We start from the raw sequence: 21,233 nt of genomic DNA, 5'->3' as shown, positions 1-21,233 counted from the left end.
TCATCCTGGAGGTTGACCTTTAGGATATCCTGCAAGAGGACTCCCAAGTCCCTTTGCACCTCAGAATTTTCAATTTTCTACCCATCTGAATAATAGTCTCATCTATTTCTTCTACCAAAGTGTATGACAAAACATTTTCCAACCTTGTATTTCAACTGCCACCTATTTGCCCATTCTCCTAATCTATCCAAGTCTCTCTGCAGCCTCTCAACATCCTCAACGCCACCTCTCTACCACCTATTTCAGTATCATCTGCAAATTTAAACACAAAGCCATTTATTCCATAATCCACATCATTTATATATAACGTAAAAAAGAAGCGGCTCCAACTCCAATCCCTGTAGAACACCACTGGTGACTGATAGTCAACCATAATGGGATCCTTTTACTCCTACTATCTGTTTACTGCCGATCAGCCAATGAATCTTTCCGTGCTAGTATCTTCCTGTAATTCCATGGGCTCTCATCCTGTTTTATGTGTGGCATCTTCTTGAAGGCCTTTTGAACATCCAAATACACAACTCCCCTGTCCATCTGACTTGTGATCACTTCAAAACATTGCAAAAGATTTGTCAATAGGTTTTTCCTCTGACGAAACCATGCTGATTTGGGCCTATCTTTTCATGCACCTCAAGGTGTTCTGTAATCTCATCCTTGGATAATCATCTCCAACAGCTTCCCAACCTATGATATTAGGCTGATAGCTCTATAATTTCCTTTCTGCTGCCTGGTTCCCTTCTTAATCAGCGGAGTGACATTCATGAGCCTCCAGTCCACCGGACCTGACTCCATTGAATGACTATTACCAATGCCTCCTTCAGAACCTGAGGATGCATTCCATCTGGTTCGCAAGTCTTTTCAATCTTAATCCTCTCAGACTGTTGATTAAAACACTGCTTCTTACACCCATTATGTTTTGAGACTCCTGCTAAATTATGCTACCAGTGACATTAAAAAGCAATGGTGCTCTATCCAGATAACTACTCCACAAGAACAGGACTCTGTTCCCTAAGGCTATAGGATTGTTCTCTGTCCATTTCACAATTCATCAGATTTTACTTTACATTTACTGCATAGAAATTATAATTGGATAGTGTTATAGCAGTTTCACCATCAGATGCTCCATAAAGAGGTTCTAGTTTAATGGGAATCTTCCACCTTTAAAGCAAGGTAGTGATTCTAGAAGTATATTTGACTGTCCAAGCATCAACCCAAATTCATTATCAGCATCACTAAGTTTACTGCAATGCTTATACTTCCTTAGAAGATTAAGAAAGGTTTGGAGGGCTATGGACTGGGTCAGGTCAGTGGGCAGAAAAATAGTTTGACACAGACTAGAAGGGCCGAGGGGCCTGTTTCTGTGTAGTAATGTTCTATGGTTCTACGACTCTATAGCCTTCTTGTCCCTCAACAACTTCTACAGGTGCACCATACATCATAGCGTGGCACAGGAGTTACTTTCTCTGCTCAAGATTGGAGGAATCTGAGCACAATGAAAAAATTCCATTCCCACTGTGAAGTCCATCCACATCTAACATTGCCTAGGAAAGCCAGCCAGTATACTGAAAGACCCATCACATCCCAGACACACTCTCTTCTCCTTTCTTCCACTGTGAAAAAAACTCAAAAGTGTGAAAACATGCACCAACAGGCTTCAAGACTGTTTTTTCCCTGCAGCCATTAGATCCTCAATGAGGCCATGAAGCGTGCAATCATACTACCCTTGCGTGGGATTAATTTATTTTTCTTTTCATTAAAATACTATATTTGTAAATTGAGACTATTAAAAAGCTGTATGAATGTTAGAGATAATCTATCAGTCTACTCACAGAAGAACCCCTCTCATTATAATGGGTATTTTGTTGACAATTAAATGTAAAGTAAACTTTTAAAAAAGCTAAAGTAAACATGATATTACTGGATAGGGTCACAATAATTTTGCCTTCCTTTCATATTGAACATTTAACTGAACTCCTGGCTGGGAAACACTAATATTGAAGAGTTAATTTATTTTCTTTTTTTATTTAGCTATACAGCACGGTAACAGGCCCTTCTAACTCCTGAGCCCATGCTGCCCATTTACACCCAATTAATCTACAACTCCGTACATTTTGAATTGATGGTTGGCCTACCAACATCGACCAACATAGCCTACTGCAGAGAAAAGGCGCAGAAGTTCCAATTAAATAATGTCATTAATATGATACTTCCCAATGCTTTGCAGAATGTAGCGTTTCCCCCTTGCGACGATTTACTGGGTTCAGAATGTAGCAGCTGGAGAATTAGTGTTTTTATCCGATGTTCTATCGCAGCAGATTTCTTCATTAATTTTAGCCCACTGTCAAATTTCTGCCTATTTTAATGAAAGATACCATCAGCTCATGTTCTGGCAGTCATCACTAGATTGTTAAATGTCAAGAAAAAAAAATTGGTGCAGACCATACTGAAAGAGAGGAAAACAAAATTTTGCAATGCAGACAGCAAATCTGTGAGTGGCTGGTGCTTCCCTTCACATCTGATCTTGAGTTCAGTAGTGGGTGTTCAGCTTGGCTGTTTGAATCTTCTTATCACCATAAAATTCTCAGCAGGTGGCTCCTCTAAAAAATGGCCCTAGTGCATCTCTCAGTACTGCAGGGAAATACAGAGCCAAAAAGCAATGCCTTTACCTGCATTTGCGGGATCGTATTGCTGAGGGCTGAAGAAAGAAGGTTGATGTGTTCTCTGAGATGGTTTGGCTAAAGGCAGCTTGTCTGAATGCAGGTCCAGTCTGCCCAGTTGCTGTATCTGTCTGACAATGAGCAGCATGGCTGTGTACCTGAAAACTGCAGAATAACTTGATAAATTGTTAATTGCTCCAAGATCTGTTGATCTTTTTCATTAAGCATCTGTTCTATGTGAGCAATTAAGCAACTAATGTATAAAACTGAAGTAAAGGCATTATAGGTACCTAATACAGCACAGATAATCACCCAAGTGACACGTAATTGCCTTTCCCACTAATCTTATTCAGCAAGAACGCTATATGTGTTGAACGAATATTTCCTTCATCTCTGTGTAGGAGATGCTATGAGCATAGAGTAGCACATAGGAGAGAGCAGGACCTTTGAGCCCCCATGATTAACCCAACCATTGTTCTTGTGTGGCCCCATTTACTCAGTAAAGGCAAGCTATTATTGTCTATATCAGTCTGTTGAATCATGTCATTTAATTAAACAGCTCCAACGTCTTAGCATGGGTTTTTTTTAAATTGCCACTTCCATTTCCCTTCAGCCATATTGAGTTCAACCCTTTGTTCACCTGACGCACTTCAGCATGTCCGTTCTCTTAATCAACCTGCCAGAAACCTTGGTGTCTGTCAAATGGCGCGCTTCTTGCTCTGAGTCACTTTGTCCGTGCACCCTCCTGATTCTTCTCTCACTCTTGTCTTCCCAGGCATTTCCTTTTCAAGACGGGAACAGGGACTACACCATTGTTCAGCACAGCCTCGCCTGGTTACACCATGGCTTCGAGCGCCGTCTATTCACCGCCTCCACGCCCATTGCCGAGGAACACACTTTCCAGAAGTGCTTTTAAGTTCAAGAAATCGTCCAAGTACTGCAGTTGGAAGTGCACAGCCCTGTGTGCCGTTGGGGTGTCAGTCATTCTGGCAGTCTTGCTGTCTTATTTCATAGGTAAGTGTTAAAAGGCACATCATTAGCTCAGCTATGGATTTTTATTGTTTCTCTTGGATGCTCACATCAATCCTGAATGGTTTGTTGTTGCTGTGATGAGAAGAAATGTATTGTTTACTAAAGGTTTGACAGAAACGATCCGATGGGACGCCTTTCCCTGCTTGGGGAAGCCAGCTCTCTGCTAACGGTTCATTTTGATGGGGTCCCTCATGAACTTCGTTGGTTTTGAAGTTTTGAACTGACTGAGTTGATGAACATCATTCAATTCGGGTGGAAAGGGGAAGAAAATATTGTTTTGAAACAAAAATGGTCCCATCAGTATGTGTTAATATTAGAGGCTAAAATGAATCATGTTATCATAGATTTGAAATATTACAACAAAGTAAACCAAGGCTGCAGTACAAATTACTGAGAGAATACAAAATAAATTAATAATGGCTCCATCAAAATATATGAATTATTGGTGAGGTGCACATTTTTACTATAAAATGCTACGTGCATTGTAAACAGTGGACATTACGTCTCATTGCCTGTGCATGAAAGATTCAAACCTAGAACAGTACAACATAGTACAAGCCCATCGGCCCACGATGAGCTTTTTATAAGGACATTGCAATGTTTGCAGTGCAGACAGTGAAATGGCTGTTGCCTCTAACTGAAGCTTGAAAATAAAAACAAACCGCTGGCAGAACTCAGCAGGCCAGGCAGCATCCATGGAGAGAAATGACATTTCAGGTCAAAACCATGCTTCATGACTTGCTAAGTTCCTCTGGCAGTTTGTTTTTGTCTGATGCTGGTAAAAATGAGCCAGGGCTCCTGTCCTTGAGAAATGGACAAGATTCAAGTGAGGCGGTCATCCGCTGCTCCCATTGTAGTTTCCTCTACATCAGAGAGACTTGGCGCAGACTGGGAGGTCACTTCATTGAGCACCTTCGCTCTTCCGCCGCTCCCTGCCCCATTCCCTTGCTGACTTGTCTGTCCATGGTCTCATGCACTGCTAGACAGAGACCACCCACCATTGGTGGTAACAACACCTCATCTTCCATCTGGGCATCCTCCAACCAGATGGCATGAACATCAACTCTGGCTTCTGTTAACCCCTCGCATCTTCTGCCCATGTTTCCCTTCCTCTAGCTCTGTGGATCTTTCTTTCTCTCTCTTCCCTTTTCCCTCTGTCTCCTACCACAGAGTCAAATTCAGTTCTCACATTTCCTCTTATCCAATTAACACTTTTTGTCTATTGGCCTGTTGGTCTGTTCTCCTCCCCCTCCCATTCTTCCCCTTTTTTTTCCTCAGCCTTTAGTTCAAACACCTGTGTTTTTTTACTCATACCTTGAAGAAGTGAACAAGCCTGAAAAACGTCGGTGATATACCATCACCTCCTACGGACACTATGAAACCAGCTGTGTTCCTCCCGCATCTCTGCGATTTGGCTACAATCACAGCATCTGCAGACTTTCGTGTTTCACCTCAAATGAAGAAGGAGTAATCTTAGTTAATGTTTCCAAGGAGGAATTCACTGCTCCAATCACTGGCTTGTCAGATTGGTTATTTGATTAAGATATGAGAGAACTGTTGTTATACTCCAGAATTGGTTCACACCATTAGAAAAGGATATGTGGTCACTTGAGAGAAAGATACTTATTTCTTTACAGACATCTGTTTGCCCAGTTCACATTTGAGCATTGATTTTTTTTTCTCTCTCTCTCTCTTCCTGTTCTCCACTGAGATATTGCAGTGAGTCATGGTCACAGTCTGAGCACAGTCCTCTCTCATCACCGATTCCCAGATTTTATTCAATTACAAGAGCTTATTAACAGGGAAAATAACCCCAGAAACCCATTACAAAGCTGACATTTCACCACCCCATGTGTAATATATTAATCCACAAAGAAGCGAAATGGAAAAAATAAATTCTTTTCTCCATCCTTGCAAGCTCCGACCTGCTTGCCAGTGGAAGGAGCATTTCTAAGTAATTACCGTGTTATTTGGCTGATGTTTGTGAAGCCAGAATTTAGTCAAATGAGTTCTGTAAAGAATTAATGATGGAACAAATTTTGAATTTTCATTTATATAAGACCAGATGTTTGCCTTTAATGCAGGCAAATATAAATGAATTGCAAGCTTTCCAGTTAGAAGGCTGTTGGTTGAAGGTGAGTGATGGCTAAACATGTGAAAACTTCTCAAAGCTACATCAGATGATGCTGCAGTATTGTTTTCGCCCACTTAAGGCCCTGAGCTCTCCTTGCACATTCTTGTCATTTTATGCAACATTTATGCCTGTGTTGGTCTTGCAGAGATTTGTAAGTGATTTCAAATACATGTGTGTAACACTTCTCAGCTCCTGCTCTCGGGATATGGCAGACATAATTTTTCATTGATTGTTAGATCTCACTTCTACTCACAATGCCAGTTGCTATGGAATTCTCATCCACAGTAGCATTTATATATTTTTCCAAGCATCTCACCAAATTCAGCCTCCCTTCTCTATTTGCTTTCATTGGTTCTGAGAGCACAAATCAAAGCCAAAAACTAGGAGAAGAATGAAAAAGATTGGCTTTAAGCAGGGCATCTTCCAATTTTACTTCCACAAAAATGCAGGGGCCCAAACCAAAAACCTGCCTCTTCTCTGCAAATCAATTCCACTCAATTGCAGAGGACAGTTTGTGGTTGGAAGATTACAAATGGTTGAAAAAGGAGCAAATTTATACTTGGAGTCAGAGGAATTAAATGAGTATTTTGCATCTGTATTCACCAAGGTGAAGGACGTGGAGGAAAGCATAATGTAGGGAATACTCATGCGTTGGGGCATTTTGAGATCAAGAATGAGGTGATGCTGGGAACATTAAGATGCTGAAGCCCCAAGGGCCTGATTGAATATATCCCAAACCATTGTAAGAGGCAAGTGAGGAGATTGCTGGAGCCTTGATGAAGATCATTGCATCTTCACGAGTGATAGGAGAGGTCCCAGAGAAATGGAGAGAAGCTCATGTTGTTCCTTTGTTCAAGAAGGGAAATATGGAAATTATAGGATGGCTTGCCTCATATGAGTGACAATGAAAATATTGGAGATCTTGCAGAAAGACGAGGTTTCTCACATTTGGAAAGACGTGCTCAAATTCGGTTCAATCAACATGCCTTACTACTTTGATTGAGTTTTCTGGAGGAGGTGATGAAAGTGCTTTATGAGGGTGGAATAGGGTGTTGCCTGCTATCGTAAGGCATTTAAAGGACCCTCATGATAGGCTGATCAAGAAAGAAGAGATGCATGGTTGAATCGCAGAGCCACATGAGAAAATGCATTGGATCTCTAATGAAGAAAGGGTTTAGATTGCTCCATTTATCAATAAATATCTATTGAGAATCTGAGACTCGTCAGAAAGATTGATCTGTTTAAATTCCAAAGCAACTCAAATCATTTGGCTTATGCTGCTGCGTGCAAGAATTCCATAGGTGTTTTGACAGATGATGATATCCTGTGATCACTCATCAGTGAGTTAAAGCACTTTTACACTCAGAACAAAAATGAGGGTGGATAGCATGGGCTAGCAATTATCTGAACCTAACTCTTCAGCCAAGCAAGTCTGTACTAACTATCAAATAATTTAAGTTGGACATCTGCCTACACATGGCCCATATATCGCTCCAGCATGCGCCAATCCAAATGCCTTGTAAACGTTGCTCTCATAGTTGCTTCTATCACCTCACTTGACAACATGTTCCAGGGACCTACCACTCTCGACGAAGAAAGATTACCCCATAAATGGAACATAGAATAATACCTCACAGGATCTTACCCTTCGGCCCACATGTCTGTCCTAAACACAATATCAAAATCAAACTAAAAACCTGCAGCTAGTTTCATGACAGATATTTCCCTGTAGATGTCAGTCATTTCAAGGAAGCTGAAATTTGTACTTCATACCCATCTGTTTTGCACTTACAACTTGCTAAGCTCTGGTCCGTTTGCTTGAGAGGGCAGATAGGGCTTGACGTGGACCGTAGATGAGCGATGCCTACCCTGAAGTTGTTTTCCTCTTTGGAGGGAGTTCGGGGAAGAGTTTCTCTCACTGCTCCCCTTCTACAATCCCTGGTCCTCGCAAGTTCTATGATTATGTGACCTGTTAACCTGTAATCCTCCCCCTGCCCCTTCCTCCCTCCTCTCCACTCCTCCCCCCACTTTTTATTCAGGCATTTGTTTTGCCTGCTTTTTGCTCATACCTTGACGAAAGTCTCAGGCCCAAAACGTCAGTTACCAGTTACCCGATAAATAGTGCATGACCTGGTGAGTTTCTCCAGCATTTTTGTACATTGTGCTACAATCATGGCGTCAGCAGACTACTGTTTAACAACCTCAGTACAGCACGGGAACAGATCCTTTGGCCCACATGTTTTGTGTCAAACATGATGTCCAAAAGAATCTGTCGCTTGCACCTGGTAGCTATATTGTTACTGAGGGACAATTCTGCACCTTCCCTTTCTTCCTAGTGGTCTTCCTTCCTGCAGCCTGCACCTTTGATGTGACCACATCACTGAAGCTGCAATCTATGACCTTCTCTTTCTCTTGGATGATCCCGAGTTCATCAAAGTCCTGCTCCAATTTCTCAAGATGTTCTGGATGCATGTCCTGCAGATTGGCACTGGAGATCTCCCTATTGTCCCAAATCCTTTAGCAAGAGCAAACCTCTGCACTGACTGGCATTCCACAACACTGTCTGAAAAGCTGAAAGACGTTAAATAAGCCTCCTCTCAGTTCCCTGTGTAGAGCCTCAAACCCTCAGCTATTATCTCCATCACTGGATTTACCCTTCTACTGTCCCTTCAACGAGCCTATCGCAAATCAGCTGCTCCTCCTCAAAAGTGCTGGTTCAGCTGCTCAGTGGGATCTCTTTGTAGTTTTGTATTTCATCGTCATACTGCATGCCTAGACAGTCTATCAACCCCTCAGTACGGCACTGGAATCTACTGTAAGCCCAGAAAATGTACTTGAGGCTCTAAAATGGAATTTAAACCAATGACCTTCTCACTGAACCTTGTTGATATGTTTCCCCATCTGACCTTTAGATTTCAAAAACCTCACTGCTACCTGCTGGCTTTGCATCTCACCACAATGGACTAGCTTATTATTAAGCAGCATTAAGAAAACATCGTCCTTGGAAACGGAAAGCCCTCAGCGGAATACAGTTTGCTGATGTGTCAGATTTTCTCAGGGGAGCTCCAGAGAGCACTGTCTGCCACAACAGATGAAATAACTTACAGGCCATAGCATTGTGGGTGCCCCACTCTATCGCTGTGGATCCCGAGTGCAGCGGGTGCTCAAAACAAAGGCATTAAAATCTGATAACTGGGCACATAATTCCAAACCTGGCACCGGAGCAGCGGGTGCCATTTACCGCTTTGTCAATAATGATGTACCATAATCGACAATCTGCGCTCCATTATCTCCTCTGCGGTATGGGCTTGGCAGAAGTGCTGATCATCAGGTCCGGTCATTTCTCCTTCTAAATGGAACTGTTCACTTTAATGCTCTGCTGAGCGCAACCTGCAGTTGCCTCAGATCTCCAGAGCCTCATCATCTGGAATTTTTGTCATGTTTGACATTTGCAAAATAGCTCGGCATTAGCATAAGAACATCATTTTGTTGTCCAGGAACACGACCCAGCTGAACCTTCCTCTAACAAGTGAACGTCAGACATCGAACCAATTATTATTTCTAAAGAGACTCTGTCAAACATTGAGCCTATTTGCATTTTGAAAATGCTGCCATGCTGTGTCTTCTATGACATCCTCAGCTGCATTGGCATCTGTGTCTCTGATTACACGACGTAGCAAAGCAAATCACCCTGTCTTTATTCTACTGCCTAGAAATTAGATCGTATAGTGTAATTTTCAACTCATATAGTGCATGTTTTAGATGCACTTCGTAGCAGTCATGTGATGCTGTTATGCCCTTTCATTCCACCATCCATTGATCATTAACTATCTTTTTACACTAATCTCCCTTTATTCTCCCCACGTTCTCATCAACGACTCTCCCACCCCCCCCCCCCCACAATTTTTTTTTAACCACTCACCTTTACATTCGGACCAATTTATAGCACCCACCAAAGCTATATGTCTTTGGAATGTTGGGGGGCACTGGAGCACCCAAAGAAAACCCCAGTGGTCAAATGGAGACCATGCAAATGGAGACCAGGCACCACCAGGGATCGTAATTAAACTTTGATAGGCAGTTGTTCCACTGAGAGTGCCCCCCCCCCTCTTTCTGTCTCCAACCCACCCCCTCCCCCCCAAGCTCTGCCAATTTAATCCATTGTAAGGTGCTCAATCAAACATTTCTGAGTGAACTAGCTCTTCCCAGGGAACCAGACAGGCTCTCCATGTAGGATTCATACCAGAACAGCTAATGATTGTCTGGCATCGGATGCACACGTCATAACTCACTGTCACATAGTGTCCTTCTCCTTTACTGGAATAAATCAGGCCTGAAATGTTGGTTATTTATCTATGCCTCTTATGGACACTGCACGACTGCTGAGCTTCCCCAACACTTTTCTGAATGAACCACAATCACAGTTTCTGCAGACTTTCTTGTTTCACTGGAATGGAGTTTACAATTGCTATGAAATGTTGTCAGAGCAACTAGAGATGAAGATTCAAGATTCAATTTATTATTGTCATAGTAATAAAGTATTATATGAAATACTTTTTTGCCTGCTGCAAGGCAGACAGATTCACCACTGGCAGGAATTGCCGAAGCTCCTCTTCCAGTCAGTCTTCCAGTCAGAGAGAGAGAAACAAAAGAGTCACTGCGTCCGTAGATTTGCCTCCAATGCTCCCGCAGCCACACAAACCATTGACAACTCAAGCTCCTGATCCGAACCTCCGACATGGTCAGAAACCCTTCAGCACCCTCGGCATTTCCTCGCATCCCAGTTCCACTGCCTGGTACCTACCCCTCTAGCCAGTTCAAGCCCGTCTCCAGCAGTCTGCAGCCTAGCGCGTGTCTCCCAACAGCAGTCTCAGGCAGCCCACAGCTTCCGCGAGTTCCTCACCTCCAGTCTCCAGCAGTCTGCCGATTGCACTGGTCCCTCAGCCGCGGAGCCCCCTCACTGGTTCACCACCAGGGTCACCGTCCCTGTGGGTCTTCTCTGCTTCTTCCTCTCAGATGGGGTGTGATCTTCCCATCCTCTGATGCCCTGCTCCAGTCCTCCGCTTCCCCGGAGTCTGCATCCCCTCATGGCTGCTGCCGCCATCTTGGGCGCAGACTTTGGAATTTCAAATTAAACTCCCCCCCCCCATTGGCTCCATCAATGGGCCATTCAAAGCCGACGGCATCTGAGAGGTTGGCTGACCCCTGCGGGAGCGCCTCGTCTCCGCTCCCACCCTCCCTGCAGCTCCGCACCAGATGCAGTGTTGCGGCTACAGCGGCTCTGTCAGTGCCGTCATCTTTTCGCATTGAAATGAAACATAGTGCATTGGCAAAGACAAGACTTCAACCTCAAACATCAATTCTACTTTTCTCCATAGATGCTACCTGACCTGTTGAGTGTTTTCAGTTGTGCTGTTTTAATTTCAGATTTCCAGCATCTGCCATTTTTTTCTATATTTTTTGCACATCACTTTTACTTTAAAGATAAATTCTTCTGACATTAGGACATCAGGTTGGACCATTTTTGGAACTGACAGAGAGCTGCTGAGACATCTGCTTTGACAGTTAATGTTTTCTCCAACACTGGTGCTGAAGTTCAATGGGTTCTATGATGGTGACACCACATGCTGCAGTTAATTACATGCAGAGTTAGTCAGTATTAGGGCAGAAAACAAAGACATTCCTATGTGCAAGAACCCTCTGACCTCAGTGATGCCAAATCCTGCTGGGATGTATCTGCTGAACAATTTAATCGCAGCTTCAGTGTTTCCAAGGGATAGATGAAATGTTCAGAGAAACCCTTCAGGCATGCTCTGCTCCTGGGCTACGCTCTCAAGAACGGTCACCTTAATTCCTTGCTACGGGAACTTTTCTGGCCGCAGCAGCAGGAGGTTTCTGCAATGTCTCAATGTCTGCGGGCATTAGAGAAGTCACTTAGGCATAGTACTTGGAAAGAAATTCTTTCCTCCTCTGTGGTGGCCACGAGGAATTGGTTGCAGCAATAGCTGCCCATGAACAATTTAAATTTTAATAAAATTTAAGACATACAGCCCATTTTGGCCCAACGTATCTGTGCTGTCTAATTTACATCCCATTAACCTACACCCCACTACTTTTTGAATGGTGGGAGGAAACCAGACCACCCAGAGTAAACCCACACAGACAAGGAGAGAACGTATAAACTCCTTACAGACAGCGCCGGATTCGGACCCCCGGTTACTGGCGCTGTAAATGTGTTACACTAACTGCAGTATTAACCATACCATCCAGAGCTGTAAGACTCGCAAAAACTGAGCCAAAACATTATTGTATTAGATAATGGTACAACTGGGCCCCATTTTAGCACCCCTTTAATTGTAAAGCATCCTAGTATGCCATGCAATAAAATAAGATGATGTTCCATCTTGAAACATGGAGGTTCTTTTGCCTTTCTTCAATATCCTGCCACACTAGCCATAATATCTGTGGACTGGGGCGGCAGCATTAATCAGTTCTCTTTAAAGCCACCGCTCAAAAGCAACAGACATTCCACCTGCTTATATATTGCTTTCCTTCCTCCATGGGAATCATCAGAATTTTGGAGAGTGCGTAGATTCCATCCCCCATTCCCATTCCCTCTCCCCCTCAGCTCTTGCAAGATTACACCAGTGACAAGTTCTTCATTGGCTGTGAGTACTTTGATCATTAAGGATGCTACATAATATTCCACCTTCAGTTTTTCCATAAGCTGCTTGGAGCTCTGAGTGGGTGTTGCTGCTTCTTGATCTTCGTGTGCTGAGTGGTGGGACTCCTCTCTATGCTGCAGTTACTTCGTCCTCAGCTGGAGTGCATCTAAATGTGCAGAGGTGTTCAGTGTTTTGCTAAGGCAAGTTCACCTCAAGATTTTGCCTTATTCTTGAACTCTCTTCATTTTCCCAGGTCTAATGTCAGTGTTCAGGCAATTATTGTGAAACATTTGTGATAAGCCTGATTAAATAAGGCTTTAAGGCAAAGATTGATCTACAATAGCTTTGTTAAGGGGAGATCCTGTTTGACGAGTTGGATGAAATTTTTCAAAATATTAACACAGTAGGGCAACACTGTTGGCATAGCAGTTTATGCAAAGCCTCTACAGCACCAGCGATCGGGTCCTGGGTTTGAAACCTGCGCTATCTGTAAGGAGTTGGTGCGTTCTCCTCATGTTTGCGTGGGTTTTGCCTGGAGGCTTCGGTTTCCTCCCACCGTTCAAAACATGCCGGGGGTTGTAGGTCATTTGCGTGTAAATTGGGTGGCACTGATTCATGGGCTGAAATGGCCTGTTACTGTACTGCATGTCAACATTTTTTTAAAATAATGCTTTTGATTTCAATAAGCCCTTTGATGAGGAATTACATAGGAAATTGGTTGAAATGTTTAGTTTCAGTGGGGTATAGGGACAGTTGGGAAGTGAAATATGAAATTGACTCAGTAATAGGAGGCAGAAGATAATGGTGGAGAGGTGCTTCTGCGCATGGACGCACACACGCACGCGCACACACACACACACACGGGCGCGCGCGCGCGCACACGCACACACACACACACACACACACACACACACACATACTCACACACACACACCACATTATATCAGCAATCAAGATGGAAATGTAGGAGGCACGATTAATAAGTTTTCAGATGACATGATAATTGGTGATGTGTATTTTTTGTATATTTTAAAATTTAAAACCACAAAATAAACATTTTCAATATTTCAAATTCAATCCCAATTCATTTGATGTGTATACACACAAAGAAAAAGAAAGAAAATAAAGTAAAATAGAAGAAACCTCCTACTAACACCCCCCACCCCACCCTCTCCCTCCAATCCCCTACAAATGGAAGAAAAGAGAAAAGGAACAGGACAAGACAACCCCAACAGAAGTATTTCACTTTTCGACATCTTATGGAAACCTATAAAAGAAAGGAAATGTTCGAGATTCATTTAAATATTAATTCCCACAGTTTGTAAATATGGGCACAATATTTTTCAAAATATATGGTATTTATTTCTTAAATTACAAGTAATTTTCTCAATTGGAATCCAACTCCGAACTTCTGCATGCCATCTGTCCATTCCAAAATCAGTATCTGACTTCCAAGTTATAGCAATACATTGTCTAGCTATTGCCAAAGCAATTTGAACAAATTTCACTTGATAGATATTCAATTTTAATTTAGGATATTTGGTGGTGTTGTTAATAATGAGGATGTTGGATAGGGTGGGAATGGCAGATGGAATTTAAATTGAAAAACATGAAGTAATGCATTTTAGGAGGAATGAAAAGGCTAGGATGGAGTAGATGAATGGACCCTGAAAATCTTTGGGACAGAGGAAAATTAATGCTATGTGCAAGGATCCTTGAAGACAGCAGCAGACATAGATAAAATGGCGATGAAAAATTCCAGGATACATTAGCCAGAGTATAAAATATAAGGGCAAGGAGAGTAATGCACAACTAATTAAAAGATTAGTTAGGCCATGGCTGGAATACTGTGAGCCATTCTGGTCACCACAGTGCAGGAAGTGATTGCACTGGAGATGGTGCAGAGGTGTGGTCTGGGATAGAGCATTACTGCTGTTGACTGAGTTTGTTTACAAGGCTGGAGGTGGGGGAGGGTGGAAAAGGTGCATTAATAGGGTACATAATGAGAAATTAACAGGGTAAGCATTGCATATTTGGTAGAAGATTTAGAAAGAATTTGAAGCGAAGTGTTTTTGGAATCTAGCACACTACCTTAGGGGTTGAGGGAGGCAGCCACTTTCATTAATACAGTACGTTTCTAATTATCCAAAATGCTTTGGATTGGACCTCTCTCGGTTAAGCGGATTTTTTGGATATTCGGGAATTTTCTCTAAAGCCGCCCAGTAGCATCAGGAGAATACTTGTATCAGCTGTTGCCGATTCCCGACACCTCCCCGTACAGTCTCCTACCCTGCCCAGGAGCCCAAGGACCCGTTCTTGCCTAGGAGCCGCTCACCTTACCTGTAGGTGGTAGGAGATTGCACAGGGATTGTCTGCCAGCAGCATTTCAGAGTTCCTGCTGAAAGGGTATTTGACAGATGGAGTGGCTCAGGCGAGCGGGGAGAGATTGTGGCTCGGGAAGGTGAGGGGGCAGAGAGTGTGGCTCGGGCGGGTGAGCAGGGAGAGAGAGAGTGGCAGCATCTCTGGGCAGGTGCAGTATTTAATTCAAATTCCAAGAATGCAATTTATCACAGAGTTGCAGTAACTCATGGCAAAAAATGACAAATTATAAATAAACAATCAGTGTTATCTTTTCCTTCAATGTGTAACCTGTGGGCAAATGTCTCCTTTGTAAAACTGATTCCCTGTACCCCCACTTAAGCATGGTGGGTATTTTTTATTCAACTTTTTTTTTCAAATTGCGACGTCATGTTTCATCTGATAAAACGTTCGAATGTTCAGAATTTCGGTTGATCAGTTTTTGGTTTATCAGAAACGTACTGTATTTGAAACTCAAAGGTGTAGGAGGCTACTTGGTGTAGACCCAGTAGAGCCCAAGGACCAACTTTCATTCTGTATGATTCTTTGACGCTAACCTTCAGATAGTTTGGATGCTCCCAAAGGAGACATGAGATTAGTGACTGTGAGCAGTCCACTGTTAAGAATTAATTGTTTTTTTTTAAAGTAGCAGTCTACATCACGGTCTTGTATGGGGACACCAATACTCCTGGGTGCAAAGCCCTCTTAAAGGTAGTGGACACAGCCCAGGGCATCTGAGGCAAAGCCCAACCCACTATCAAGACATCAACACTGCCGTCGGAGAGCAGCAGCAATCATTATGGATCCACACCACCCAGAACTTGCTCTTTTCTTGCTGCTGCCATCAGGAAAGAGGTCTAGGTGCCACAAGATTCACACAACCAGGTTCAGGAACAGCTGCTACCTCACCACCATCAGACTCCTCAACGATAAACTTAATCAGGGACTCATTTAAGAGCTCTTACTTTTGCACTTCATCGATTTTATTTCTCTCTGTATTGCACAGCTTACATGTTTTATGTTTGTTTACATGTATGTGCTGTGTACAAGTTTTTTTTCCCTGTGGCAATAAATGGTAATTCTGCCTCACCTGCAGTCAAAAGAATCTCAGGGTTGCATATAATGTCATGTATGTGCTCTGACAATAAATCTTCTTCAGTATTTTTATTGATTTCATTTGTTACACAGGTGAATAGAACAATAATCAAATGTATGTGATACTAATATCAGTTAATGACAAAACCTAAGTTACATTTAAAAAAATGCATAAAAAAAAGAAACTGGCTAATCTATAAATTCGACTCCCTACTGAGGCTGTTGGCAAAATATATAGTCTACAATCTGATAATGAAAAACAACGAGGTCAAGAATCAAAAATTTGTTAAGCTTACAAATTTGAGAAATAATTAAGGAAAGAACCCCAGAAAGAAAGAAATTTTTACATTCATTACAGTAGTGGAACATCTTATTTTTTTCCCAAAGACAATCAAACCATCATATCAGACAGCCATTTAGAGTGAGTGGGAGGCACAGCATCTTTCCATTTCATCAGTAAGGCCTTCTGGCAATCAGGGAAGCAAAATCTACGACATGGGATTGTGAAGAATTCAATATCGGATCGTTGGGCCCACATATTCCAAACAAGGCAATAAAAGGAGATAGTTCCAAATTAATATGAAGGATAATGGATGAAATATGCCTTCCCCATAATTGATAAGAGAAAGACATAACCAGAACATATGATACAATAATCCAACTTCAGTTTTACATTTATTGCACTTAGAAGCTAAGTTAGGATAGAATGTAGCCAATCAGGTTGTGAACTAGTGGGCATGATTGCAATAGCAAATGTCTAGCACAAAGTGAAGATGAATTAATACATCTCAAAATAGAATCCCATGTAGTCTCAGAAAATACTTGTTGGAAATCTTGTTTTTTTTAAATTCCATCCAGGGAATTATCCTTTGATAGCAAAAGTAATTCATACAGGGCAGACGATATCCGCTTATGGACTGGTTGAAAATTTAATTTTTTTTTCCCCAATGACATTAAGCTCCATGTCCTGATGAAGTCTCAAGGATAGAGAGTTCAAAAAAAATTCTAACCTGTAACTAAACTAAAAAAAAAATTGTGTCCAGGTATATTAAATTTAGCAGATGGTTGTTCGAAAGAGGCAAAATTATGGTGATGGAAAGGTTCACGACAGATTGGATGCTTAAGTTAGACCATAGATAAAAACCAAAATCTTGAACTGAAGAGGAAACAAATTACTTAAGATAGGACTAACTAATAAGAATCTATAATATCCAAAATGTTTCCTGAATTGAAACCAAATTCACAATGTATGTCAAACAACAAAATCATTCGATAATCCGGAAGCTCCAAGTATTGAAATAAGGGAGAATGTTTTAGTCGATTTAATTTCTAAATTAATCCAACCTGAAGCACCTGAAAGAACCTTATGATGAATCCAAAAAACAATGTATCTGATATTAGCTTCCTAGTAGTATAAATCTAAAGTTAGGTAATGCCAAGCTTCTATTTTTCTTAATATTTTGAAGGAAAGGTTTTTTTTCTAAGATGGGGAAGCTTATTATTCCATATAAAACAAAATATAAGAGAGTCCAAAGAATGAAAAAAAGGATTTAGGAACAGAAATTGGTACAGCTTGAAAAATGCACAAAATTTTGGCAGGATGTTCATCTTAATAATATTAACACATCAAATTAAGAACATCGAAAGCGGGGACCATTGAGTCAATGGTCAATATGGGGGGTGTGGCCATGCTCAGGAGCTGAACAGACGTGCTTTGAAAGGGCTCTCCTTAAAAAAAGTATTAAAAAGATGGTTAGAAAGCTCAAAACTGGAATTTTAGCATCAAAAATTGATAAAACTAGTGCCAAATGACCAAGACAATAAAAAGCAAAAACTGAAGAAGCAACTGCTCAGCCAGGAATGTCAAGTAGAAGCCCAATGAGGAGCAACTCAGGAGGGGCTTTGGGGCTGGCTGAACCCAGCAGAGCTGGGGTAGGGGTGGGGGGTTGTTGGCCCAAAATATAACCAACATCCTGAACAAGATGGAAATTTTGTGCACTCATTTCACAAGGGTGAAATCAGCGACGAGAGACATTTTGGAAAATCATGAAAATCAAAGAAGTCGTGGAAGATTTAATGGAACAAATGACTCATTCAGAGGCTGAGCTGGACTAAACAAAAGACAGGCTTAAGGCATTGGAAGAAAAGCAAAAATGTGGGACACAGAAAGAAAAGGATTGGTGGGCAAGATCGATCATATGAAAAATTTCACCAGATGTAATGATGCAAGAATCATTGAACTGAGAGAAGGAAAAGAGGAAAAGACACAGTGAGTTTCTTTGAAACATGAATTTCACAAATGCTGGGACAAGAAAAGTTAAATGCAAAGCTGAATTTGAAACCCTCGGACCCAGAAGAACCGACGAAGAGCGAGCATAAGACTTTTAAGTTACTGAGAGAGAGATGCAATCTTGAGAATATTCAAAAAAATAAAAATGACCTACTAGTAATGGAAAATGCAAAAGTAATATTTTTCCTGAACTTTAGCCCTCCCTTGTTCAAAGAAAGAAAGGAATTTGGCAAGGTAAAGTGACAACTGTGATTTAAAAACTTTAAATATTCAATGATATACCCAGCAACATTGAGGATGCATGTCTTCGAAGGTAATCAATGAATTTTCAAGAATAACTAAGCGGTGGAAGAATTTTTAAGAAAGATATGAAAAGGTTAAAGTCGCCAACTGAAAGGCCTGTAAAGACCATTTCAAAAAGGGACTAACTGAAAGGCGTATCTTTTTTTATTTATATTGGTAGTACTGAACCATCTTGTTTACACAGTTAAAAAGAAATAAACAATGTGGTTTATATGGTGAGCTCTGAAAAGATCAAAAGGTGGTAAGGAAAGTAGCCAGGTGGGAACTCCAATTTGGAGGGAAGTTGGTAGCGGGAGAGCAGTGGTTTTAAAAGATGGTGCTAAAGGCGGGGTTTCTTCTTCTTTGGAAGAATCTGCAGGATTCCAGATATTGTTGTCAACATGACCATGTTTGTGTGTTTCTTAAAGGGGAAAATGTGTGTTGGAAATTTTTCTTAAAGCGAAATATTGGCAACAGTATTTTTAAAATTGGATTTTATTGTTATATGTTATCTGTTTGAAAAAGGGTATGGATAAAACACTAAAGGGAGAATTTAGCAAGAAGTTATTAATATTAACGGGATAAACAGGAGAGTGAAGAGGAAAAGAAATTAAAATCAGATATAATCTTTTTGCAAGAAACACATCTTGCCAAATTGGAACATTATAAATTTAAAAAATAATATTGTCTTCATTTATTTTAAAGGTGATTCTAATTAATAAAAAATACACCAGTGTTAATTCAAGGTACTTCAATTGATCAAGCTAGAATGTATGTAATGGTACATTGTAAAATTAATGCAGAAGCATGGACATTTATGGATATTTATGCTCCAAATTATGACAATGAAGCCTTTACGAAGGACATCTTCTTAAAAACAGCAGAGGAAAGATAAAATATATTGGTTGGAGGAGATTTTAATTTTTGCTTGGACCCAATAGTAGATAAATTGGCAAGAACAATAGCTAGGCCAAAAGCAGCAAAAACCACAATTTCATATATGAAAGATCATAAGCTTATTGATATATGGAGGCAATTAAATCACACAGAGAGATTACTCTTTTTACTCAAGGTTACACAACTCATATACAAGGATTGACTTTTAATAAACCTGGTCTGGTCTTCAGAAATAATAAAAGGTATAATAGTTTCTAGCCTGGTGGTTAAAATCTTAGAGAACAGCTTAGTGACCACATTTAAAAGAGGAACAGTTTAATGGGTCCTTATTCTTTTTTAAGTATTAAAGTGATTCAGGCTTCATAAAAAGTTTTTGATAGCTTTCCACTTGCTAAGGATTGAGGAAAAACTAAATCCAATTGAAGTATCAATAGGTAGGAAAGTATTTTATAAAACTCCGCACGGAAGCCTTCTGGCCCGGCAACCTTGCCAGACTGCAAAGAGTTAATAACTGCAGCTATCTCACTTACAAAGATAGGCTGTACCAGCTTTCATTTGTTCTCTGAAGAGACGTGAGAATATTCAATAAATCCAAGAATTGCATCATAAAGTTCGATCGTTAAGTGAATCAGAACTGTATAAATTAAAATAAAACTGGGAAACTCTGACAATAAATCTGAAATCTTAATATGACAAATAGCATACTGTTCTTGTCCCAGTAAGTGCGTCAATGCTTGGTTGAGAAGTACTTTTTGATGGAGAGGACCAGTCTGCTGAAAGGGACAGTGGTTACCCCAGAACAGAGCACTGACTTGCATGTTAAGTCTGTCCTATAAACATTCCTGCTTCAAAAGAACCAAGCAGGCAGGGATCTGGAATTTGGGGAGAAGGAGAACTGGACTGGAATATTAATGGAAACTCGCTCTGAAGGAAACAGCCAGTGAGCACAAAATTGCTTCTTTGCTCAACCTTTCAGCTGTACCTTCCATGCGATAATTTTTTGAGCCTGGCCATGACTTGTGAACAGTAAACCCCGAGAATGATGTTGATTAACTGAAGTGGATAGTTGAAGCAGTGCCTACGATATTCCCTGGATTCCAGGAGTTTGGTAGAGTGCCCAGCCCTGGATTAAGAAATCATTTTATCTTGCTAGCCAAGTTATCTTTCTTTTGCTTTTGACTGCACTAATTGGTAATGCAACATTAATATCAATCTCCATGAGAAGACTGACAATTCTTAATCTTCATTTTTATTTCCCGCTTAAATATTTGCAGTGTTTCTCTGAGTTTAACATTCCTTAGGGGGCGATAAAAATATGGTGAATATATATAAAGTATTAAAAAAGGGCTTGAAATCTTTGTGCTGCATTTTTAGACAATAGTGCATCCAGATCAGATCCATAATACATTACGGTTAGCTGAGAAGTCTCCTTATTTGTCGCTCAAACTCAGTGGGTTCATGCAAGGATCCTGTTTCTTGGAAACAGCACAGTGTGCAGTAACAGTCTGAAAACTTGCTCCATGACTCGCTTGCTATCAGTCAGGAAGCATATGAACTCAGCAGGAGGCTTGAGATAAAGGCTAATTTATGGAAACATATGCATGCATAATCACAGAAAAGCCCCAGAAGGGGTGAACATGACTATGCATCTTTACTTCTGTGTACTTCATCTTCATTTCTTCTTTTGATTATAGCATTCTGAATATTTTGCAAGTCTTGCTTCCTGCTTTGCTCAAAGCTTTTATAAGCCACATGTTGTGCTTTGTGTATGAAATCCTGTCAGATTTAATATGGGACATGAAAGTAAACCTGTAACCATATGT

At 41.0% G+C, this 21,233-nt stretch overlaps 1 protein-coding gene across 17 annotated transcripts in view; it reads left to right on the top strand.

Moving 5' to 3' along the window:
* LOC138764513 (teneurin-3) overlaps positions 1–21,233 on the top strand; it is a 4,541,667-nt gene that overhangs the window by 4,312,224 nt on the left and 208,210 nt on the right. For all 17 annotated transcript variants that reach the window (XM_069940598.1, XM_069940580.1, XM_069940589.1 and 14 more), the window contains one exon: positions 3,433–3,671. In XM_069940598.1, the coding sequence (XP_069796699.1) occupies positions 3,433–3,671 (239 nt within the window). The remainder of the gene's footprint in view (positions 1–3,432; positions 3,672–21,233) is intronic.

The sequence above is a fragment of the Narcine bancroftii genome, chromosome 1 (genome assembly GCF_036971445.1).
Source record: "Narcine bancroftii isolate sNarBan1 chromosome 1, sNarBan1.hap1, whole genome shotgun sequence".
NCBI lineage: Eukaryota > Metazoa > Chordata > Chondrichthyes > Torpediniformes > Narcinidae > Narcine > Narcine bancroftii.
Note: the sequence above shows the minus strand (reverse complement) of the source record. Positions and strands in the feature narration are given on the sequence as shown.